This window comes from Apteryx mantelli, chromosome 1 (assembly GCF_036417845.1).
Source record: "Apteryx mantelli isolate bAptMan1 chromosome 1, bAptMan1.hap1, whole genome shotgun sequence".
NCBI classification, from domain to species: domain Eukaryota; kingdom Metazoa; phylum Chordata; class Aves; order Apterygiformes; family Apterygidae; genus Apteryx; species Apteryx mantelli.
Genome location: NC_089978.1, coordinates 208,427,567 through 208,454,436, shown reverse-complemented (window position 1 = coordinate 208,454,436; position 26,870 = coordinate 208,427,567). Strand labels below are relative to the sequence as shown.

Sequence of the window (26,870 nt, the reverse complement as noted above, 5' to 3'; positions counted from 1 at the left end):
TTTATGAATTTTGCAAAGTTTCCTTCTTAATTAATACTCTTTAGCAGTTCTCAACCATTGAGCAGCCTGCTCATCAGGAACTCTTGACATGGACAAAGATACTGGACAGTTGGAGGATGACAGGAGTGAAGAACTCACTGTTCATCACGTGGCACCTAGGCACTTACATTTAGGTAGCTGAGTTTGTTTGGGTGGGATTCAGATCCAGATTAAAAAGCTTAAAATAGGTGCCTATATAAAGGTTTATATGGGAACCAGGTAGCTAATGATCTACTACATTCCGTGGAGACATAGGGTTTGATTCAGTTGCCCAAACATAAGCATCTAAAATAATCTGAGATGCCCTAAGGAAACCAGTAGACCTACAGAGCTTTTCTAGACCTGCAGGTATCTCCCTGTAGATGTAGAGCTGAAAGTCAGGCCCTAGATGGCTAAGTTTCTATAACCAGATTCAACCCCCATTAACTACTGGGAATTACAGACACATTGCTCACGTGTAGATGCCTACCTGGAAACATCTACATGCCCTAATCTCGCACTGAAACAAACTGAAGGTCCCTTTCAGGAGTGGAAGATGAAGTACAATCAGCCTTTCTCCTCCCTTCCTGTTTTCTACCTTTGCTCTGAACGCTCTCAGGCCCTGAATATTCCCCCATCACAGTATAATTGGTGCTAGAGCGTCTACCATCTTTTGCTAACAAAATTTCCTAAAATATTTAGAAGTTTTCATTGGTAATCTGTTTGCTTTATCATCACATAATATAGACAAAACTAAGACAAAACTAACAGACAAGCTAAATCTAATTCTGCACAATCAGTTGAGTCTAAGTTGAGCCACAATGATTCCATGGATGGTGTTTGCATTTTACTGGAAAATTAACAACCACAGAAGATGAAGGAGGTAATTTGGGCACCACATCAAAATGGGACACGAGCAGAGCCAAGATCTGAATCAAGTATTGGCTTGTGATTTTCAGAGTGTTACACATAATGCTGATTGACGGTATAACAATGCCTCTAAACAGGAAAGTGGAAAACCTAGTGAAAGAGTAATTTTTCTTGTTTTGTATCAGACTCATCACAGTTCCACTAAACTGGGACACCAGAAGGAGCAATTATGGATGATTTATTTTCATGAGGCAAATTATAAACAACACTGAAAAACAAAATGACTGGGACACTGGGTTAATGTCAGATCTACTCTGACTGTAAGCAAGGATCATCTCTTACTTGGTGTCTGTTCAGCACTTGTTTCAAGTAGGGTCGACACTGATACCAAAAAACAGTGATAATAAATAACCTGCATCATTCTTACCTTGCAATAAAGAGTAACAAAAAAAGGCATCACCCAGCTGAAGCACTGCCCTAGTGCTTCACTGAACTCCAGAACTCAGGCTGTCTATACATTAAGGTTCTGAATATGCATTGCTATATAATCTTTAATTCCAAGATTGCAAATCATAGCGAGAACTAAGCTGCTACAAACAATACTGTATTTCATTGTACAAATCTGGTTCATCATAAGAGCATAAGCAAAAAAAAATATGATCATATAATTAAGAGCTGAGTGATTATATAAAAATACAGGTAAAGAACCTAAGGGATCTTAGTTCTGATATTTGCCATTTTGTTTACTTTGCAGTTTTAATATTCTCAAAATATTTAATATTTTAATATTCAATATTAAATCATTATGTGTATAGAGTAAACGTAATCACTTATTCAGTTCTGAAGATATTTTTCTGTATTTTTGTCATTTGCCTTTTTTTTTTTCAACAAATGAAAAAACAGTAAACATTGTCTTAAATGACAGCTTAGCTAAGTGGTTTACCAGGGGTATGTGGCTCCTTCAGAGAATATGTCACTTTCCCACCCTGCTTAGAGGACTAATATAGCAGACCATGCAATCTTCTTGGATGTTTATTCAATATTTCCATAATTTTCATCATGGGTTTTCTATAAATGTTTTAAGTAGGCAACCAAGCCTTTAAATCACAGTCTTTATGTTCTGTAGTGCTTGTATAGCATGATATTTCAAGTTTATATATTAACACGGTTGCCAACTTCTAGAAACGGTCTTAAACACATTGGCATGAAAAGACCAGTTCTGGAACACAGTACTTGAAATTTCCCAGAAAGGAGTTGTATCATCAGGTGACTATGGGAAAAGAGATACCCACCCTGAAAACCACATCTGATTTCTTGAAAGTTTCTTCAAAATTTCTTCCAACAGCTCATCTGTCTGCCTCAGCACTCAGTCCTAAACTGTTTTCCAGGAGCTGTGCTGGGAACCCGTTCTTCCTGCTTCAGGAGGGGAAGCAATGTGCCAGTGCCCTGCCTCAGGAACGATAGCACTCTTACCTCTACCTTCAGGCGGAGCAAAACCACGGCTATTGCTGCTCCCTGTTAGCTGTGCAGCTTGCATCTACAGATTCATTTACTAGGCTAAGTAGGTGTCAAATAATACATAATTTGAGCATTTTAGTACTTTACAAAGCTTCATAATTTACAGAACTTTAAGATGAGTTGTGATGGTTCATAGCTCTTACGTGGGGTATTACACACTGCCTACAGACTCACAAAGATAGCACTATAGAAGTCCAGTTCAGTTCGTGCTACCATGGACTCGGCTTAAAAGCTTTGGTAGCTTTTAAGTGATGTTTTAGTGATCATAAAATATCTAAACCATTACATTGTGCAGAATTAAAATCTTGCAAATTGATGAAAACATTTCGAAAATTGTCCATGGAATGGATATTCAATATAATGCATTTACCTCCAGTAGTAGAGGTTATTTTTAATATCCATACAGACACAATCAGAATTATAGGATACTTCAGTGACTAGCAGAAACAGCCATATAAGAAAAAACAATAATTTTCCGAAGTAATTTCTATAAGAAACTAAAACTTCTTCTATCTAATACAGCAGCTGGAACAGCAGCCATAAACTATGCTAATGGTTCAAACACAATATGCTTTTGCAATGTAGGTCAGCTTTATCACTTTTGCAAACTAGTAGGTTAAGCCGTCCATAAAACAACAGGCTTAACGACCTAAGATCTAATGTTATGTGTCACCCTGCTTAACAGTCATTATCATCCCCAGTGACAGGCTGAGCTTTAACTAGGTTAGCGTGAGCTTAGAGCAGAAGTTATAAACAGTGAATTATGGATTATGAAGATAATGTTTTGCAAATTTCCACACATTCAGCAAAATGGTTTGTCTGCATAAAGAAGGACCTGCTTTTTTTGTTGTAAACAGCAATTGCAGATGCTGGCAATTTGCTTAGGAGCTGTTACTGCTCAAAACCAGTATAAAACAGTCCTAAATTACTGCTAAGAAAACTATTCTGTAATAAATGATGCATTTTATCTTTTATTTCCTCAGCTCATCAGGAGTAGTAGTATCTATGTGAAAAATGAAAAAATACTATAGGATTACACTGAGACATACCATGGTAATCTGTCTGTTTTTCTCTTAGAAGGATATTTTATAAAAGGTCCTCTAAATTTTTATTATTTATTAGCTATAGAAGGAATTTAGACAAAAAAAGAGAATAAGCAACAGTTTGCATATGGCCAATGTGAAAAAAGGGTTATTGCCTGGTCTTGCATAGAAGCTCCAGCGACCTTTCCCAAGGAAGTCCAGGCTGCATGCTATCCCTTTCCCAGGGAAACTGCGGAGAGGGCTTGCAGAGCGAAACGCTGAGCGTGAGGAAGGTCGTGCGACTCCACCAGGCAGCGTTACAATCAGCCCCTGCAGTCACACAGCCCTGTGTGTAATAGCAATACCTGGACTGCATCAAATTGTAAGGAGAGGGAATATTTGGGGGGAGAAAAAAAGAAACTAGAGCACTGGGCTGGCAAGTTGAAGCATGAGGGGTGAACGCCAGTCTCCCCAGTCCCTGCATCTCCCTTCCCCACCTTCCTCCCAGGAGCCCTGAGTGCGGGGCAGGACAGTGCCGCCCGTCCCTCCCCCTGTCCATGCCAGCCGCATCCCCAGGTCCCCTCCCAAAGGATGAAAGCGCAGCTAGCTCTGCTTGCCCTCTGTACTAGCAATGCTTTGGCTGTCCGTGGCTGCCCATGTCAGTAAACCGGATGTGGCCAGGAGCCGTCCCGGGCGCTGACGCCAACTGGCATCGAGTTACCCGTGTCCGTGCTAGTGAACTGGCCTCCCCACCAAATGGGGCTGCTTGCAAAGCGCTCCCTGGAAACAGCCCGGGAGCAGCCAGCTCCTCCGTAGCCATGCCTGGAAAAGGAGCCAAATTTATGCCAGGGAAACTTCTGGCAGTTTATTGGCCTAGACAGTCATGCTCCAGGACCCAGGACCATTCCTGGCAATGCTCCGGTTTACTGGTACAGCAACCTTGCTCTCCCTGCCACGGATCTTTATGAGACTTACTCTCCCGATATCCCAACATCTTTGTCAACTTGGATCAGTTACACGAGTACTAGAGTCTTTGTGGAGGACTGACTGACGATGTGATCACGTAAATCCTGCTCCTTAGGGGTTCAGTACCTTTCAGGACTGAGCACACCAAAAAGCATGGGTGAAGCGCAAGGGAATTTTGCCCATGACATCCATACAGACATGACTTCCCTATGGAGATTATGCTTTTCTTTCACACTGGTATTACAAAGTGTAACCTTCAATTTCTATCAAGTTACTTGAGATTATCACAGATTGAAGCAATAGCCAACCTGTTTTAATAACTAAATGTAACCTTGCTATTCACATTCCCAAGCCTTTATGTTTAGGCATGTTTGCAATAAATATGCTCCTGATAGACTTAGTTGGTTGGGATTAAGGCGTGATAATCTCGGTTGCAAAAGGAAAAGGCTCAATAATATAATAAGAAATTATATTTCAATACATTATTTAGAAAACTGAAAACAGCAAAATATTCCAGCTCTACACTTTCATCACTGAAACTCAATCCTGGCATGTAGGATGGCCATCTGCATTAAAATAAATATACTACAATGATTTCACTGTAATTAATTTAAGCATGAACGACCCTAACCTTTCAACATTTCTTTTTTCCTGCATATTTGTAGTCTGTATTCCCAATGGAAGCCAATAGTGCAGTTAATAAAAGTTCTGCAACATCCTGTTGGAGATTTGTCTGGTGACTTTTGTCAAGTTCTTCCCTGAGAAATGTCCAGGGAAAGGTATCAACATTTCAAAAATTCCACCACCAACACTGGCACTAATTAATAACCTTATTATCTGTCCCTAGAGATGTCAAAGACTAATGAGCTGATCTGAATCACGGATGTACTGGCAACAGTGTAGGAAGTTTTCACCTTCACTGCATTGTTGACAGAGTCTGTGAATTACCATTCAGATATTTTAGTTCATATTAAATGTATTAAAAATTGCATTGCTATTTGCAGATGTTTTCAATTCATATTAAATTTAAAATAGCCAAGCAGTTAAAGTCAGTGTCAAGCATTAAAAAATCTCTTTTTATGTTAACTATTTGCTGCAGAGGAGCAAATGGAGATGAACAAGGCAGAGCCAACTCTCTGAAAGCCTGGAAGTCAAAGAATTGTGTAAGGCAGGCAGACTAACACTGTACAAAAAAAAAGTTTTGTTTACTCCAACTTGCGATTTAGTAGGCGTGGAAAACAGTAGTTGAGGCAAGAAAGTGTAGGCAGCTAAATTAAAAATGGGAAGGAGGATTAATGGCAAAATATATTTCTCCTCCCTTCAATTTCTACTGCAGCTGATGATCACATTTCCCCAGAAGTCTTGGAGCCAGGTATAATCCTAGAGTAAATGCCGACCTCAGGGATGCTGAGCCTATCCATTCTTGTCTGCATTTGTCCTACGGGACGCCAGATTGATATAAACTGCATTATTTTGCTCACCCTTCAAAGACAAACCGGTATCACCCATGGAGCATACCTACACCAGGCGGCGAGGCGCTCTGCAAAGCCCCGGGGACTGCGGGGTGCCTGGGCCAGGGGTACTCTCGCGCTCGCCATCCCCTAGGCACAGGGGTCAGAGCGCTCAACCCTTCTGGCTTTAGGAATAGCAAGGAAAGACGGGTTTGGTGGTTCAGCACCCAAATTACTGACGTACTTACGTTTACATCCACTCTGCAAATTATGTAGTCAGGTGTAAATTCAGACTTCAGATATATAGTTCTGTAGACTGCAATCCAGCTAAAAACTTTACCGACATAGTACAATAAGCGGTTTGTGAAGAGGAAATAATTACACGTTATTGCTTATACCAACAAGGAATTAAAGGCTGGATTTCCAAAACTGTTCAGTGCTGACCTAATTCTGTTTCCACTGAAGCCAGGGATGAATCCTCCATTGATTTCAGTGGAAGCAGAGATAGGCAAGCATTCAGTGCCTTAGAAAATGTCCCTTTAATTTTGCTTAAATGTGAATATGCAGTTATAGCACTATTTGTGTTTCTATAGAGCTATCCTTCAGCTCTCCTTGAACAGAAACAAATAGAATAGGGACAAAAAAATTGGTAAGACGAAAATGAATAACTGTTTACAAATTACCCTCAAAACTTGCAACGGAAGGTCAGATTTCATATAAATACATTCACAGTCACTATGCAACAATTATTTCTTGAGTACAGGGGAAAAACAAACATCTGAGAAAGAGAGGGAGTAAGCAGGAGTATGCAGAAAAGACACAGGTCTCCTATCCTCATTTGGCATTTTTCTCATCCAGCTCAAAGTACAAAATCTATCTTCTACAACTTGATCAACTAAGGAAACTGGAGAGGAATTAAAGGAAGTATAAAATTCACAGATTTTCTAGAGAGAAAATGTAGATGACTGATTTCATCAGGATATGTACAACTATTTTATGAGGCTAACCTTTCTGACATAGAAGTTAAGTAAAACAGTAACAATATTCCCTCAACAATGGCTTTTGTCAGATAGTGAATGGGAATCTTAAATATTATAAACAGCTTCTCTGGTACATTGTAGAAGTCAATGAGGAACCAATACATTCTCAAAAGTCTGTTACCACTCAAAACCATTTTTTTTCCCAGTTTCCATTTGAGATTTAAGATGAAGAAGAGAGCTGGAAATAAAAATGTCTTGACACTGTCAGTGCCATTAATAATGTGTTGTAATGGAGTAGGAAACAACATGTGTTAGATACGAAAGGGGGATATTAAAGACACAGCTTGGCCTATCAAGAGTTACTATGTTCACCATCCGCAACTTAGGTTCTCAAACAAGTAAGTCACCCACTTTTCCCTTTTTGCAATATGTTAAACAATAAAACAACTTGATTATGTGGGATGCTGTTACCTGCAGTTTCCTGGTATGGATAGAAAGGAAATAATACTCACTCAGAGCGGGAATTGTTTTGACAAACTGGACAGTAACAGAAACACATCAAAAGTCTCACACTCTAAAACTTTGCAACTGTTCATCTATCTATGGAGCAATCTGACTTCCATTGTATGAGTGGGTCGAGCCTGAAATATTTTGTTTTCAATCCCGCTCTAGATATATTTTCTCTCTCACATCTTATTTACCAAAATTTCAGGACAAATATTTAGAAAATATTTTAAAGTAAAAAATAGTAACAGTATAAAGTATCAAATACAGTATAGCTAATAATTCATATTAGCTATACTATTTTGTTGGCATTTAATATGAAAAGAAATCATCAAATAATTACTTAGGGCTTTAAAACAAATTACTAGAAAAATTCATCTGCAACAAGAATATTCTCTGTTTTTTCAGATAATAAACTAGCTGAATTAAGCAGAAGTTAAAATTGCTACTTGAGTTTGATAGATTTCTTGCACTTTATGTTGAGGTTTACAATCTAAGTAAATTATTATTAAATGCAAAAGAGAAAAAATTAGGTCAATGCAAATGTGATATATATGCAAAGAATCAATAATATGATTAATAACTAAGAGGAATCAATATATATTCAAATGCTAGGCTTTCAGATCCTGATGCACTCATACATTATGTTTCTGATGGCATGCTACACTATAAAATGTTATCGCGTTCTTACATGTTTTGAAGCATAAAGCCCTAATATGCACAGAAACTCATCAGCCACAGAAGAACACAAAATTCCTACTTCTTGTTAAAGCCTACATTTGCAGGACTGACTCCTTGATTCAGATATAAGGTCATAGTGCAAGCAGATCATTTGGTTATTTCCAAAGTGATTATTTTCTCTAGCCACCGACCGATGTAGGACCCTTACTCGTTGTGTATACGTACATGAAGTTCACACAGCCCGTCCCCGCAGGTGGAGCAATCCAGACAAAACTGAGATTGGTAGTTGGGAGATGGCTCACGTGTGATGCAACCACACTGCACATAAACTGATTTCCAAACTGGTGGTCAGACATAATTCCTATGAGAAAGACACAGGGAAGATAAACAGTAACACATGTTAATGGCTCATTGCAAGGTTCTAACCAGCAGAGTAAGACATCGACCATGTATTTAATCATGGCAACATAGAATGAAAAAAAAAAAAAAAAGACTATGCCATCACATAATTAGAATTAATGCCAATGAAAACACTGAAGCTGGCCTTTGCTTGAGCCAAGGCTGACTTTGGCTCAACGAATTTACTATCATTATTCTTAATGAAACAAATACCAAAGGAACTATTTGCATTTTTAAAGGAGGAAGCCGGACTGCAGCTGCTGTATAACCATGTTATTCCATTAACTGATTTATGCACATTGCAGATCTAAAAGCAAATGAAACCTGAAGAAAAAACACTATGCTTTAATAAGCAAAATGAAACTTACAGGGAAAGGTATTATCTTTTATTAGACAGACACATCTACTTGGAAAAAAGCAGATGAGCTTTGGATTCATGAACCCTTCTTCTGATCAGAAATAAAAGCAGCCACCTTCAACCAGTTTTACTAGTATATATTCCTTTGAATTTTTTTGAAACAGCCTTTAATACATGGGTAAATGTGGATGTCTTCTATTAATCACTCTCTCTGGAAGACACTGTAGTTCATCATTAGATAAAAGAACTACGGCTTTTAAACAAAGCAACAATATCAGATGGCAACCTTCTCTCCCTCAGAGTCCCTCTGCACCTTCCTACAAATTAGTGCAAATGTGGTTGTTTAATACATTTAGGCTGGAATCTTACTCAAGTTAATTATTACACCTTTAATCCTAGTACATTAAACAATAAATATTGAAACTATTTTTTTGAATGCACCTATCAGAAGGGAATGCTGTGTGCCCAAATACTTCAAATAGTGAACCCTTTAGTTCAGAAAACAGTTAGATAGTCTAAAAACATTGCTAGTATGATGTGAAAGAAGAGCATATGGTAGCAAGTACCAACATGCTCAAAAAGGTCCCTGTCAGTTGTTACGTGATTGTATTTCAGAAAGTTTATGTTGGCTGGTATTTCTTGTATTTATTTATTTCAGTTCAAACAAAAATAGATAACTAAAACTTATCTCTACCTCTCAGAACCCTCAACAACTGTTTTTAATGGCAATTCTTCTGAAATGCAAACCCAACAACTTTTCTTAAACCCTCACTGATCCAAAGGTGGAAAGAGTTTACAAGCAAGCGATTTTCACCAAGGAGGCGGACGAATCCTTTCTAACACAAACATGCTGCTCCACCTTGTGCCTCTCCAGGGACTGCAATGCCAGCAGTACTGTTCAGAGAGGGGGACTGCCTTGCAAGCAAATCATTTTGCATTTTATAGATCAAAATAGATCAACATCTGAAATTACACTCATGTTCTAGTGAGAATCACAGAATATAGCTCAGGGTTAGATATATTATTTACCCTGAAGGCTATTAAATTCTGAACCAGCTTCAATTTTTTTGGAGAAATGGAGCCACAGTGAATCCTGTCCCAGAGGTGACAGGAGGGAGTGGATGATGGCAATGATGCCTGTATCTTTTACAAATGATCATAACCTTCTAACTCAGGATTTTCAAAAACTTCACCACTGAAGCATACATATGAGGCCTTCCAACTTTCACACAGGTTAAATACACTAGTGATCCTAAAGCCTGCTGGGTTGGGACGACCATGAAGAAGAGGTGCAGGCTCCTCTAGAGCACAGCAGTAGGGGAATCGAGGGATATGGTATTTTACTGACTCATCCCTGTTTATTGCAAGACATTACATGCACGTGAGGTTTGGTTATCTCTTGTCAACCTTACTAACATTGATGTTTTCTTCTCTTCCTTGGCATGTTGGGAGGGATGGCGGTGACACCCTCAAATCAAGCTGCTTGACTGGTCCTGAGGCTCTTTGCCCTGTTCTCATTGCTGAGATCGACCCTGCTGCCCCATGTGGAGACAGATGTGTCCAAAAGTACGCCCAGAGAGCATCGGTCGCTCGCAGGGTCAGTGGCAATTAGGCGACTATTTTGCTTTCTTTAAGGGTGAAAGACGGTAACGCTGCTTCTTTCCCAGGGTTGTGGGTCTTGTCTTTCTCTCTTTGAAGTTTGTGCTAAACTAGTTACTTCAGTGATGTGGGACTGGGTCTTTGGGGCCAATGCAGACCACTAGTTTGCACCTATCATCATCCCTGGCTGCATAATGGGAAACGGAGCCAGCTACAGACTTTAGTAGGTTAATTAAATGACAGGGACTGTCAGGGGAGAACCAGGAACAGCCCTTCAGTTTGAAGAAATCCCACTTTCCCCAGAGGTACCCAAATACAGAGCAGGGCAAAGGCTGCCCCAACCACATCCCGCTGCCGGGGACAGGCACACCAGCTTGGGAAACGTGGCCACTTCCCTCTTGGCAGCAACTTGTGAGTTAATGAATTCCCTAGGTTTCAGGCAGTAGGCTGCAAAAATGTGTCTAATACATCAAAGACATATAACATCTGTGGAGAATTTCTTTTTCCTTTGATTTACAGTTTAAAAAAAGAACAACTTTTCAGTGACTAGAATAAATTCTTAACAATGAAAAACAACTCATTCAATTTTTCACAGAAGTAGTCAATGAATTGCACAGAGAATACTCAGAATTCTGATTTTATCCATTCATTATCATTTTTACATTAAAAGCAATCAGTCCTCATCTGCAGGACCTTTACTGGATACATCAAATCTATTTTGGAGTTCACTGTCTTCAGATTATTTCAAGAAAAAAAAATATTGAAACTTAAGTGAATGTCACAGTGATATTAGAAAAAACTTTCTAATTTTTTTTATGCTTAAAACCAAATTTTTATGCTGAAAAGGGGAACATAAAAATCACACAGACACCAAAAATGGGGAAATGCAACTGCAACTAAGGACTACTGAAAATAAAATATAAAGTATGCTATCTCCACCTCTTGTTTCTAGTCTTTTTATAGTCCCCTGCTACAGTAAGCACCAGTTTCCTTCTCCTCCATTCCCCTCTCCTACCAGGCAAGCTGCTTCCCAGACAGAACATTTGCACCATAAAAAAAAAAAAAAAAAAACCTAAGGCAAATGTGAAACAAGCTTCTGCTGCAAAAAATAAACTGAATACAAGACAACCCTGATTAGATACAGAACAAAAATGTGTCTGGTAGGTATCTCAGACAACTTCTGCATCAGAGCATGCCTGATTTTCAGGTGCGTGGCTAAGGTCCACATTGGTCTAATGGCATCTCCTGCCATGTCCTATTGTTCAGTGCAATTAAATACATTCAGGTTATTGTTTAAAAAGGTAATAATCTTAAGGTAGTATTTTAAGATCTGTCTGTATAAAACTGCACAACCATTTTTGCAAATAGTCAAATGTTTCCTGGGCATTTATTTAATGTATAAATGTTCAAAGGCTTGTGACAGTTGGTATCCACAGCTCTAAAATGTGCTACATACAAAGAAGTCATTAGCATCCCTCTGAACTCCTTTCCTCTTGTTTTTTACAATGTGCACTCGTCATACCGAGGTGTTGCAGACACCTGCACTTTCTAGCTTCTCCATCCCCTGAAATTTCTGTGCCTTTAGGAGTCCCAGTATAATCATTCAAATCCCAGACATGCTTTGTACCTGCAAACAGCTCTGCAGGGAGAGGAACTAGACGTGCTCAGCCCCCCTCAAGATTTTGCCCAGAAGCTGTTTTTATTGTGGAAAGTTCCATAACTTTAAAAAATGTGCTTAGTCCTATTCCATGCACTATTTATAGTCACCGAATCAAAGAACTGCTATGCCAAGAGTTAGATTAAATACAGGAACTCCAGGAATAGTCTAATGGCACAGATAATGCAGAAAGATTCACATCCATTTCTGCTTTCTAAGTCTGAAGAAAGTAGATATGCAGTAGTCATGAGTTACACATGTTAATGCTGCTTATTTAGAAAATAGGATCCTAAACAAGAACCTGAGAAAAGTAGCTCATCTGCATGTCAAGGTTCTTGGCAAATCCTTCATCAATGCAAAATCTCAACAGGTAGGTAGCCTACCATTTCTTATTTATTATATGAACTGAGTATGACAGCAAAGGAAAGGGTTAAATACAGCTGTAAAATGAATAAATGCATTTTCTTTTTGCTGCCTCTAAAGTGATCATCTGCTATATGTTTCCGTTTTCAAGGTTATGAGTAAGAGTGACAACAAAATGCTAAACATGAAATACCAATGAAATACCAAGAAAATAAGGCTGTAAAGGCCAACTCATTCCTAATTAGTAAATAGTAAATTTAAGTCAAAAACAGACACCTTCAAAATAGATTTTATTTTATGTAAAAATGAAGTACCTAGTGCTAGGAGAAGCCTGTTCCCTTAGGAAACAGAGCTGGGGACCCACATTGTCCGCACAGGCTCTAGCTTCTCTGAAGGGTGATCCACAAACCCGCAAGACGAGCACGGTTCTGCCTAGGGGCACCTTGCAGGGAGCAGGGTAAACAGCGCTGAGCCAGAGCACACATCCCACGCCGTGGCTAGCGCAGCCGAATCAGAGCCTCGCTTCTCCCGAGCAGCATCGGGAGGCCTTTTCTGGGAAGGGGTCCTGATGCAGGAGAGTTCACTTTTCTCAAAATGGAGAGATGCTGGTAGCCATGCTTTTTATAATTTTTTTTAATATATTTTTATATAATCTTAGAGTACAAACTAGGGCAGAGATCTTACACCCACAGTCCATTCTCCCAGAAACATGTCTTCTCTACAAAGTTGAAGATTAATCTTATAGACAGTGCCCCCACTCTCCTGTTAAAGCTAAGCCTGCACTACTCAGATGCAGGAGATCTGGGCCAAGTCAAGCGGCTAAGAACAAGGAGCCACTCTTTTGAGTAAAGCCCTCAGAGAGGAAGGGCTCGGACAGGTCTCTAGCATTGCTGCAGAATTGGGGTCCTCCTGGAGGTTAAGGGAAAGCTACTTGCCTCTCTTCATCATTTGGGATGCAACAGAGATTGTGTCAGAGACAGGCAGGTCTGGACCAGAATTCACAGAAATCCAAGTGTAGGTCCTAGGGAAAATTATAGGCTAAAATCTATTCACTGAATGTATATAGGTGCCTAGCGCATTTTAGAGCTGCTGGAGCTGCAACTTGCAGACCCCATTTGCAAAGCAAGGCACCTACCTTTGTTCTATGTCTGTCTGGATGTTTAAAGGACCTTTTTGATCCTTACCTGTAAACATATGCAAAAAATTAAATATGTGTTTTCCCTGAATGCTATAGTGAGTGAAGAACGGTTTCTTTTTTGGTTGCTGGAAGAATATTCCAGAAATATCCTTAAATTATCAGCCCCTTTCAGGACTCTGAAACGCAAGTCTTAAAATTTTGAAGAGAAGTAGTGGTAGGAAAGAAATAGAGTTTCTACCTGATTTTTTTAATACAAATATGTGTTTGAGAAAAACGTCAGTAATTTGCATTATTTCTTTACTAGGAATAAAGGAATATCTGGAGTTGGCTACCATCCTGTTTTTGTTTCTAAAACATGAATACAAATGTACAATTATAAGCTTATTTTTCAATCTGTACTCAAGCAAGCAGCCAGTTAGAGGCAACTGAATTACGCGTGTTAGTCCCTTGCAAAATGAAGAAAGGTGCAGAATCTAGCCCTAAGTGAATTGCACTCATCTAGCTAAAATACGCTGTTGCTGATTGATTCTTCTGGGTGATTACACTCTGCTTCACAGGAAAAACACACATCTAGTTTGACAGAATACAACAGACTGCTAAAGCACTTGCTGGTCCTTGTGATCAATTAAAGGTCAGGATGGCTTGATAAATTATTAAATATTATGAAGAAAGAAAAGACCAGAAATTCTGTCAGATACGGTTTTCCACCCAGAAATATATTACCTTTATCTTTCTTGAAGCCATGTGTTGATTTCACTGTTGCTATTACTCCTTCATTATTAAATAATACACCCTTTCAGTATATGTAATGCTGGGGAAAATACCATCTACAGGCCAATAAGAACAGTAGAAAAAGAACAAATAAGCATATAACAACTTAATAAAGTCTATCACTAAGAACCTTAACTCCTTTTGTAGTCAGGAACCACCTAGAGCTTGAATACAGCAATTTGATCCCTGTTGGGGTATAACTGTGCTCAAGGAACTCAGACTTGGGACAGGAAGTATTTGTTTTACAACCTTTTCCTCCATACATAAAATTTGAATGTGTTTTCTTCACAGTTATGGAAACAACAATTTACTGCACCTCCCTGTTTGAATTACATTCACAATTTGGGATCCAGGTAGGAAGCAGATCGGGTTAGGATGTTTAGATGCTAACAAGAGTAGAGCTTTATGCCCACATTTTTTGATTACTTACTGAAGTGAGCAGTTCACTAGAAGTACAGATTTGCAAGGATGAACCCTTAATGTACAGACTTACAAAATTTATTCCGAAACAGAGCACATTTTTTGCTTAATCTCTCCTTTAATGTTCTACTTTTAAGGGATTGTTAATCAAAACTTTTGAGCAGCCCTTTGTTAGAACCCACTTAGGGGTATAATTTCATCTCAGGGATTTATGAGTGCCAGTCTCATTAAACCTAACGGGAGTTACACATATGGAAATTCTGGTGCACGGGGAGGAGAATATCCCCTTTCATTTGCATAATTCCCCCAGACACTGAATGAGCCCCTTGTGTAACGTGTGATATGCCTGTGTGAGCCCGTGGAGTGGGGGTTGTGAAAGCCTGATCTCCAGCGCGCTGGCGGTTTAAGGGTGTTCGTTGTCAGGAAGGATGAGAGGACAATTTACAGCTGAAGTCTAAGTGCTCCACAGAGAACAACATGGTACGAAAAGCTCTAAGGCAAGTAGATTTAGTAACAGTAAACAGGGACCAGCAGTAATATAAATAGAAAATGCTAATGACCTACTGCATTGCTGAAATATAGAAGAAGAAAAGTCTCTTTTTAAAGGCTTGAGCCAAAACCAGAATGTATTCTAAATGTTCCCTAACAGCCCCAGCATATGTTTTGTAATAACAACTTTTATATTTTTCTTTATAGCAACCTGTAAGGCTGATTGATAACTTCATTCTGTACCAGCTTTTTCATAAGTCTAATTTAGCAGTGTATTCCAGTTTACCTCTCTTTCAGAAAAGCAGCTGTCCCTGGTTTGCATTCACTTACTCTTTTTTTTAGTTATTGTATTTGGTTCGTGAGTCTCTCATCCATATGAGCAACTCTGGTATGACTTCCTGAAAATACTGCATTATTCTGAATCTCTTCATTTTGTAAAATTGCTTGTGTCTCCCAGGAGTCAGTCATCAGACGTACTGCTTGATAGGTTTTGTATCAGTGACAAATGTGACAAAGGATCACTGTGTTGTAGTGTCAGACATCTGCTCCCACCAGATTCCTTCTCAGGGCAAGCAGTAACCACATTCTTCTCCTTGCAGTAGGGACAATTCAGGCAGGCAGAATTCGAGCCAGTGGAATTGCCCTGAATTTTCTTGGGTAGAAGTGAGACTCCAAACTGGCAGATTTACCTGAGAAAACCATACTGACCACTCCCTCAGAGCCATGAATGAACCAAACCTTTTTGCTTACTGACATAAGTGACAACAAATAAAACACTGCTGTGCAACAAATAGAAAACAACTACATATCTCAATAAAAATGTAACCCCAACCTTTATTTACAACACAGACATCCTATTTGGATCATTAATATATCCTTTCCAAGGTAGTAGCTTCCAAAAAAAAAAAAAAATTTAAACCATCTCAGCCTCAGTTTCTAGCTGTGCTCTGCAGAGAGCTTTGCATACTAACGATACCAGTTCTCTGGTTGTACTGTCTTTGGTGACACATCCTAATACTCTGCGTGCTTCTTATATATTCAGGTATGACTAATTGGGGTAATGGCTTCAAGGTTTTACCTACAAAACCCTAAGCCTCTTTTTAATTTATTTTAAATGAACTTAATAGTTTCTGGCAGCAGTTTCCCTTGTAACATATTTCCTCTATTTTGATCCCTTGCCCACAGACATATTTTGCATTTGCCTACATTACCATTACTGGATTACTCACTTAAGGATGAACTTGGTACTGGGAATCTCCTTCACACTTGCACTGTCTCTAATTATGTTTTATACCTCTGCTATTGACATAATCAGTGAACTTTGATGTTTTAAAATTAATAGCTTCCTCCAAAACAAATTATGTCCAGTAAAACCAATCAATAAGGACATCAGTATAATGGAACCAGAGGGAATTCCATGGAAATCTTTTTCCAGCTGGAAAATTTATGATTTACAGACTTTTATTACTTCTTGTTTTGGAGAGTTTCTGTTCAGCAAGCTATTCTATCCTATTCCATAACTTCTTAAGCAGTCTGAAAGTCAACTCGAGAGTATGTACAGTGTACAATAACTGCAGTGCGTACTACACCAGCCATGGCTACAGCACCTTCAAAGGATGCCCCACAGCTCCTGACATAAACTTTCTTCACTTAAATCAGCAATAGCTGTTTCTAATTAAAGGTGTTCCTTCTCTCCAGCTGTGTCTTACAGCACACACTATAAAAAGTTGGAAAATTGTGATTAGCAGATACGCTTAATTAAACCAGTGTTGATGGCTGACAAGATATAGTTTGGGACACATCCTGCAATTTAGTAATATTTATTCAGAGAAATAGTCCTAGAGATGCTCCAGGTTTTCTGGCGCTCTGCCCTCCTGAAGGCTCAGGGTACAGCAGCCTCGATGGTGCCCTGGGTCAGCTATGCAAGGTCTCCCCCTGCCCTGTGGGGGGACACCAGGTGGTGGGACACCAAAGTGACCTGCAGTATGGCCATTCCCAGAGCCTCTGGGAGGTTTGATGGGCAGGAGTGTCTCATAAAAACCTCCATTAACTTGAGTAAGAGTTATTAACATTTCTACTCAGGAAAGGAGCTACACTTCTGATGGGAAAAACCCAATTATGGCAACAGAATATGGTTTTGTTTACCTTCATACATTTAAACATGGCCAACCGCTACAACATGCTCAATTTGTAAATACTATTTACAGTTTCTATAACACTATGTTCAGAAGCACAGAATTTTGCATGGTGTAGGATGAGGCGATAAACACATTTCATTCAGTAGTCTACTTCAGTGACGCTGGAACATTGGTTTCCCTTTGTGAGAGCTGAGGAAATAGTTACAAGTTCCTCAGGATTTATAAATATAAAAAAATATAAAACTGTATGTAAACCTGCTTAGCGGGCACCATGGTCAGAAGTGCTGCACCACATCATCAGCCTGTGAGAGATAAAGCTAGTTGAGAAACTACTGTTGGGGAGAGAAGTGGGAGAGGAAATGTGCTTTTGTGGGTTGAATGGAAGAATTTCAACTGAAATCGCCAGTCTGCAGGAGTTCTTTTCTTGAAACTATGCTGAGATTCACCACCGATGGTTAAAAAAACAATATCACTGACCAGTTCACATTAATCAGTGGAAGACAGCACAGTTCTTCACACTGCATGTACGTTCCATAAATATTCTGATGTATTGTCAAAAACTTAATTTTGCCTCCTCTGTGACCACAGATCTATTACATTCACAGTGTTAAAAGTGTAATAAAGGATTCTTTTCCATATTCTTCACATTTTGCAGCACCAAAACAACGTCCCTTAAGTCTGCAACTTTGAGAAGAGGGTTTGTCTTGGGCTTGCTAGAGTGCGTGGTCACCCAGCAACACGCTCTGGGGTGGAGGGACCTCGGGAGGGCTCAGACAGCTTGCACGCCTTCAAAGCAGCCAGCAGGCTGTCCTCTCCAAGCTGGCGATATTCTGGGATGGAAAGCCAGGAAGTGAGTTTAATTTGATCTACTGCCACTCTGCGTGCAAAATACCTGAAAGCGGCGGGGCGAATGACTTCTGTGCCTTGGTTAGACTTAAACAGGGAGAGCTGTAACGTACCACAGTGCAACGTCAGTGGTAAAAACAGCCACGGGAACGCAGCCACGGCTGCACTGGCTGGATCTATCCCGGGAAGCTAAGAGCGGACGAAGCATGCTGAGCCCAGTGACTCGCTTTTGCCTGCGCTGCACACTATGCTTGAAGCATCCACACTACGTTAGGCAGAACTGATCCTGGGTGTGCTCTGTACCCGCCTAGAAGGGATGAGTAAGAACTGGGGCGGGCTAAAGCACAAGCATGCCAATATATGCGCACTCAAACGCCTGTCCGTGTATAAAGAGCATGGATGGGAGGCAGGTGGGAGCCTTGAGGCAGCACCAAGCGTGGCTTTGAGAGCAGGCTGAGACCCGCGCCGAGCCGCCAGCGCAGCAGTGACCTGCTGCAGGGACATGGCAGGGTTGTAACACCCGAGTGCTGGCTCGGGTGCCCAGGGTCACCTTTCTGTCACCCGTGGAGGTACACCAGGGCAAACAGGGTCTATCAGCTCCATTTGTTGCCAAGGCAGAGGTGGCAGTTTTGATACTCAGCTGGAACGGAGTTGAATTTTGGAGTTTAAGAATCAAAGTGTTTTCCTACTACATATTTCTCACACTTTCTTTCATCACCAAAGCAGAAGTACCAGCTACAATTTGCTGACATCTGTGGTATTTTTACCAGTGAAAAAAAAATTCTCCTTATCTAAGAACACCCAAACAGTTCCTTTAACTCTTTATGCATCTTTAATATATTTTTCTATGATGATTGCAAGCCAAAACAGAAAACTGGAAGGCAGTTCCTGCAGAATCTGGCAATTGCTGTTCTCTTTCCCTTGTGAAATGCCAATAGTCTACTTAGCCTCCTGTTGTACTTTAAAACTGGAAAGATCACACTCTATAACTTTACACTACATCTCTCTCACTAATCAAAAATGCACTATAATGTTGAGAGTATTTAATTAAGTAGGTTACTAAAGGGGAGTGGTATGCCAATCAGTTTGAATGTCTGCCCACTGAAAGCAGAATGTTACCCATTAAGAAGAAAACTCCTCAGAATGCAATTAGCAGACTAACAAGAACAGCAGCAAAACTTTTAGGAAACAAATCTAAACACAAAAGTTCACACACCAAACCAGGCAAGAATAATCACAGCCAGCAAGCACAGAGGGAGAGCAAATGAGTACTCATTCACTTCCATATTACTATTTTTAACTCTAGTGAGAAAAAAATCACATATCTATCTGGTGCAATGCCCCTCAGCCATATGGCATGTATTAAGACATACTACAGACAGAAGATTGTAACACTGCACTTTTATTTCTATCTGACAACTCATACTGTCAGTTAGGAGTAGCAAGAAAGCAGAGAAGTAATTCTGCATTTCACTCCTCTGCCTGAAATTTACTTCTTCTAGACAGAATATTATCAATCCCAACTACGCAAGAGCAATTCCAGCTCACATGTGAGAAAGGCAAATAGAAGAAAGCTACCCAGAACAGCAACCTTCTTGTAAACTGTCAGTCAACGTAAACAGAGATTTTGTGGAAAGACTGTTGTTATTGAAGTCTTTGCCCTCAAAAGAGCACTTTATGACTAACTCTTAGAAGCTAATCTTCTTGAGTCATTTCATGTTCGATATAGGATCTTAAAATACAATCTTCAGAGTGCTACTTTTCGGCTCACCCAGTTGCAGGGTTATCCCACCTGGGCAGGCAGCATGCCTATCTTAAAATACGATCTTCAGAGTGCTACTTTTCAGCTCACCCAGTTGCAGGGTTATCCCACCTGGGCAGGCAGCATGCCTGCATGGGCTGGCCCGGCTGGGAGGACGCTGGAATCGCTCCTGCTGGCACGCCAGCACATCCCGCGCAGCACCGCTGCCTTGGTGTGGCGGTAGGTTATTTTGTGAGCTGCTGTCAGCTGCACGGGAGGCCACGTGCACCAGGGGCTGGCCAGTGCCGAAGGCAAATCTGCCCTGGTGCTGCTGGGCCGAGTGGTGGGAACCAAGGTGGATCTGAGGAACGTCCTTGTTAGAGCCATCCACCGCAGCCCAACAGCTCCCCTTGACCAACAAAAAGCCTATTTTTTGCTCAGATTTCCCTTTCACTGGTCCTCGTTTGCTCTGAGACTGTGGGTTAGCTATGGCTCGCTGCTGATCAGGAAGCTGGGTTACCAGTGCAGCCATTCTTAAGCATAATGTGAGTCAAGATATATTTTAAAATTAGTTGCAAAGCACTGAAGGAAAGAAATTTTAAACCAGCAAACTATATTCACCTCTGAAGACTGGTCAATGCTGCCGTGATAGCAGCTAATCCTGCCCTGCGTGTGAAAGGTAGGTCTGCTACACAAATAATGACAAAGAAGGGGGCAGGGGGCCTTGGCTATGTATTTTCCAAACCAGCTCATAGCTTTGCTGGAAAGAAGAAAGCTTTAGCCGATGCTATGGCGACAAGAGGACTAAAGAACACCACCACCTCTAAGAGGTCTGAGTTGCATTTCAAGACACATGACAGAAGCAGGAAAAACTTTTGGGCTCAGAGCTATTTGTGTGTGACATCCAGGGGCTTCAGTGGGAGCTGAGCAACCTAAATGCTTCTGCTTTTGTGGGTCTTCGAACCAGACGATTGAATTTAAACTTAAAGCTTAATTCAGGTCCATGAATGAACACTAAGCTGAAAGCCTGCCTCTTCAAACAAACCAACCCAGCTGTGACTGTAGGAGGATAAATGTTGCAAGATTTTATTGCAATTTTAAAAAGGGTTTAAAAAATACAGTAAGTCAAAGTAACAAACACACAAGGGACATACTAGGGAGCAGCAGTGCCATTAGCATATAAAGTGAAGGCTAAAAATACGAAGATCAAAACGCGGCTGTGCTTTTCGACCTGCTAATCTACACTTACCAAGAAAAATATGCCAAGGAGCTGCAGTCCTCTGGTGAAGTTCCTCCCTTTATTATTCTTTTGCACCATAACAAAATCAATAGGAAAGGGTGTAACAAAAGGAAAAATTTGACTCTCAATCTCTAGGTCTCTTGTCCACATTTTTTTTTCCAAGGCAGATTAGCAGTTCAGAAAATGAGGATGCTTTTTAATTTACATTAATCTGAGCCCTGCCATGTATGCAATTAAGATGTTTTCTCGCTAGGACTTCCAGATGCTTTGTAGTTGTAATGCTTTCTCATACTGTAATATCAGTTTTCACAAGTATTAGCCCTTCTTCGCACATACATGTTGTTCTCTATTCTAATACACAGATTTTTCTGTGGTGAACAGTGGCTGTGGAAAGTAACAATGAATTTTTGAATGGAATTAGTTCTTCTGGATTGTGTTCACAACGATAGCAAAACTAAAATTATATAATCGAGAAGCTATTTTTGGTAAATAGTATACTTGCTAAATCTGAATAGACTGGGGAGCTAACAACTGATGTGCAAACATGCCAGATGGTTTTGACTGGAAAAATTTGGGGGCACCTAAAACCTGTAATATTACTGTATATACTGTATATTACTGTTCTCCTATGTTGTGGTGGCCAGCCATCACTGAAGAAGGAGATCATATTGAATAAAATGTGCTGCCTGGATAGATTCAATCCTAATTTCATATGAATGTATCCCAATCTAGGCAGGACTGTTCTGGAGTGAGGCTGCAGCAAGCAGCACAGTGCCCTCCTGAGAAAGCTGCTCAGTGTCTACAGGTAAGCAAAGACTCAGAGCACCCAGGGATATCCCACATGTCCCACTTCCCAGAGAGATGCCCATCCAGGAGAGAAAATGCAGGTACCCACCTCAGAGTACCTCCTACTGGCCAACTTGGACATTTACCAGTGAGATGCTCCAAATCCCTGCACAGGGTGCCAAGTGCGTCTGACCTTTCTCAGTTCTCCAGTGAGTGCCTAACACATGCTGAAGGGTATTTCACAGCTTTGTTTCAGACCTGTTTGTGTAAAGTACTTCAAAACAGTCACTGAGACATGGAGCAGGGAGTGAGAATGGCTTTCCGCGCTGCGGGTGAGACAAAGTGATTCACTCGCTTCACTGACTAATTTTTAACCACTAATTCAAAGTAGAGCAATCTGCTCAAGAAAAAGCATGCTATACCTTTTTCCAATACTTAAGATACTCTTCTGATCAGTGAAAGAGGTAAATTTGAATATCCTCAAATGGAGGAAAAAAATGAACTTAATCCCCTGTACTCTTGGTGACTGGTTTAGGCGCTGAGACCTTATCTAGGAAGGGGATAGAGAGTTTAGCAAAACAGTGAGTGTAGCAAGGGATGAAGCTGCCTTTCTTTCAGCCGGAAGAAAGGTAACAGTTCTTGGGTTGAATGAAACTTATAAAGTGAAAAAAAACCATAAAATACCAGTTCAGTACAAAAACACACCTTTCAAAAAAATTTTCAATTTGGTAAGCAATTCTGAAACTAAAATCATTATTCATACATCCCTATTAATTACCAGCAGTTATTTCAGAAAAGTCAGAAAAACTAGGAAAGCACCAATGGTTGAGTTGATATACACTAACCATGGAAGACTAATCAGGTAGTTTTGCAAAGTTTAGTAAAAATGGCACTTTGTAATTTATATCCTCTGTTATAAAAGCATAGGGATTTTTTCTCATCTGGCTGGTTTCACCCATTCGCATGGAGGTAGGTGGTCCATCACTTTGAGATCACATAATATCAACACTAAATGTAATGTTCAGCTCTTCGTGTCTTCCAAAGAATCTATGCTGTAACATTTTCATGGTGAAACATTTTTGATTGATAATTGGGGCTGTAATGAATTTGATATGGTACACACCTAGAACACTGTCTAGTCTTTATTTTGCATTTTATCTCAGTGATTCACCATACTCCACTTTGAAATCATTGCCAGAATTAGTTTTGTTTCTATTTTTCATATAAATATTTTGAAATACCACCAATGCACAACTAGAACTGCAGGTTGCACTGGCAATATGCCAAAGCTCAAAGGCTGCCAGTACTCTGCATATACATGTATACAGGATATTTTTAGAGATACGTGCAGGTCATTATCACTTACACAGCACTGTGCAATGTAGTACAGAGTACAGATTGCTCTTTGCAAATTACATCTAAGATCAAAATGTATTTTGAGAGTCGTAGAGAAAGAATAATTACATACAAAAGCATGCAATATATTTTCTAACTTTTGAATGTCTCTCCTCCTTGATCTTTCTTAAATGATGAATTTTCTGAGATTTCTAAAATAGTAAACTGAAAGAAATAAAGCATTCAATCACATGCAAACACAGAGATCCCACACACTGTATGAACCAAAGCCAAATCTGTCAAATCCATACCAGCAACTTCTCCCCATTTATTTGAATTAAAATGACTATCCTATTATTAAGTTTGGCTATGTTGAAATCATTCCTCTGAATATTTAGGCTCACACTCCAAATTACCTTTCAGCTACCTAGATCAGCTACTGATAATATATAGAGTTGTAAAAATTTTTTAAAAACTGATTAAATACTTGAGCAGTTAGCCCCTGATAAATTCCATGGGAATGATCCAGATCACTTCAAGCTAAATACTAGGTGCTTAATGAACCAGTCCTCATACAATAAATGATTATGTTCCTTTTATAAACATTATAGGTGCCTGTGATGGGCTCTGCAGAAGGCAATCTATAACTTGTGTCCAATTCAGTTGCACAAAAGTTTTAATCATTTTTTAATAACCAGGATTATAGAGCACATAAAATTAATGTATGCAGTGAAAAGAGGTTCTGATTCCCCTTAACTAGCCCCACAGTACAACTGTTTTCTTTTTGCCACATCTTTTTGCACATTTTGTTTGCACTTACTATCAAAAAAAGATTCTTGTTAAGGAGTCAATGAGCCAATAGAAATTCCCAGTCCGCACATTCACCACAGATGAGGTATTCAGAGACTTTAAATCTTTCTATAACTAGTCCTCCTGATCTCGTGCAAATGGCAGTTTTCAAAGATGCGCAACTTGTGTGGGTTGTTTTAAGACAATCATACTCTTAGGGAAAGCTCTTTCATTAATTTAATTTACTTTTTAAAGTATAAAAATGTATGAGTTATTGAAAGACTGTTTGGAGAAGAACATGAGGACAGTGAAAAAAGGTGAAACTGAAGAGGCATCACAAAAATCATGGAGAAGTAGGGAGGGGCAGATTATATTTGGAGCTCTGCGTGGGGTACTTTGAAATTCTGAAGGTAACTGGTATCAGGGAAGGACTGACAGCTATTACAATTAAATGTCTGACTAAGTCTGACATCTGACTAAGTCCCAGAAGCAGCAGACTGAGACACTGTCATTAATTAACAAAGGTTGGTCTACAACAGTGAAAACCAACAAAGCTGTGGCTTGCCACGTGGTGAGTAACCATTCCACAAGTCTTGTGATGGAAACTGCAATGAGCCACGATCACTGTGGTCAGCCACAGTTTTAATAACAAATAATATGAATGACATTGACTGAAACCGCCGAGACAGAAACAACTTACTGCACTTTACCAAGAAACTTGGATCAAAATGAATCCAATAAGTCAGTGAAGCCACCAAATTTCTTTTTCAGTTTCCTTGGATCTGACTGAAAATAAATTTGAAATCATCAAGGTTTTTCTTTGTCCCAGTGATATAACAAACATAATACCACTCCTATATTTACTTTTTCCACCAACAGCTTACAAACAATGCTATATTACTATAGGAAAGCTGAAAATAATCTTCAACGTTCCCCACAAATTTGTTGTGCAAATCTTTGTTGCTGAGGTGGATCTTTTTAATATGATGCAATATTCATTTAAAAATGTAAGATCATGCATGCATGTATGCTCAGCTGTATTCAGACCTGAACCTGAAATGTCTTGGAGCATTTGGACAAGAAAAACAGTTAAATAAGTACAGCTCTACAAGTACAGTAGTGGCATATGTGTGCTTCATATCAGTATAGGTCGTCTTATATGGAAAAAGAATACGCTGGGACAGTATAAGATATCTTTACCTGTTAGAACTAGATCGTTACTACAGGATATACAGGTTTGATCACAGCTTCCTTCCTTGACCTACTGTTGTTAACAAATAGTACAAAATTTTGTGTATAAAACGTCTTAAAATCCAACAAATCACAGAAAATCTTATTTTAGAGTTTTTGAGAATTCTGCCTAGCTGAGATTTCCTCAAGAAAAGCCTTTCTCTGGTCACGTGATCTAAGAAGGAATTGCAAAACCTCTGTTTTGAGGCTTATATTTTGTCCATGGAGCTTTGCTGAGCTATGACGTGGTGATGTGATTCTTCCCTATAACTGCTCCCAAAAGGAACATACCATTCTTCACTCCTTCCTGAAAGAGCACCATGGATTATGTTGTATCAAATTTAAAAATGCAGTTATGTCACATATTCTAGCACATTCCTGGAATTCCTGTATTGACACTAAACTGAAGGCAGAGACATGAGCATTCATGCATTTTGTCCAGACTATTCATACTAACTCCCTAAAACCCAGCATTTGAGTTCTTGGATTAAATTTTCACAGGAAGAAGCAGATACACTTTTTGACTTGTACAGCTTCATCTCTGTTAATTCCTCTGTTCTCATCTCTCTACTTCTCCTTTCTCTTTGCTTCAGCAAACCTCCACCCCTCACCACCTTTCCACCATTCCTTTCTTCCAACACTACTGGCTTCGCACATTCTGTAAATCTGGAATACCCCCATCCTGATCTGCTCCACAACCCACCCCTTCAACCCATTTCTTCAACTATCTCTCAAATTACAATCCTCACTAGAGAACTCATCTAAACGTAACTGGTATATGTTGCAATTAAACTTTGATAAAATTTTTAATGGGATCTCCGAGGAATACAGTATTTGACTAACAGAGGCATTTTTCTGCATGTATTTATCAAGTGAATTCTTGTTGAACTGCCTGAACTTCATATAATAACTACTTTTCCCCATTGTTAATTAGCAGAGCAGGAAAATGATATAATCTGTTTTCACTGAGATAATGCTTTCTGTCTAGCATATGCCAAAACTCTTGATTTTAGTTGTCACCTCCTGTTCAAATAGTTTCTGAAGATCACTTTTAGCCTTTTCTGAGACACTTTATTTAAAACACAATATCCTTATTTTGAGAAATAGCCCAATATGATATCAAAGCATACTTTTATGGCATTATGCACTTGAATTACTTAAGCCAGCTGCAACTCATGAATCACCATTAAATAGTACTAATAGTATCACTATTAGTCAGTATTTTCATCAGCAACCTGGAAGCAGATCTGAAATCACCAACAGCAACGTTTTCTGGATGATACAAACACTGGCCAAGTGGTACCAAAACCTGAGGTCAGGATACTCATATGGAATATAATCTGGAAAACAGAGTGTGAATCCTTGATAAACAGAGCCTACCTTAAAAACAATGCAAAACAAAACAAAACAAATCCCTACAAATCTGTAGGAACAAGGAAGTGAGAGATATAAGAGTTTTATTGCTGGTGTTCACATTTTTTGAAGAAAGCTGAAAATTGCTACAGACTGGAGAAAAGCTAATATACGTTCTACCTTTCACTTAGACATGAAAAAGATTCTA

The 26,870-nt window shown here is 39.5% G+C and overlaps 1 protein-coding gene across 1 annotated transcript in view; it reads right to left on the bottom strand.

The window, feature by feature from the left end:
- The window catches only part of RELN (reelin), a 306,076-nt gene that overhangs the window by 213,096 nt on the left and 66,110 nt on the right, over nt 1-26,870 (bottom strand). The window contains exon 3 of the mRNA XM_067299475.1: nt 8,236-8,371. Within this exon, the coding sequence (XP_067155576.1) occupies nt 8,236-8,371 (136 nt within the window). The remainder of the gene's footprint in view (nt 1-8,235; nt 8,372-26,870) is intronic.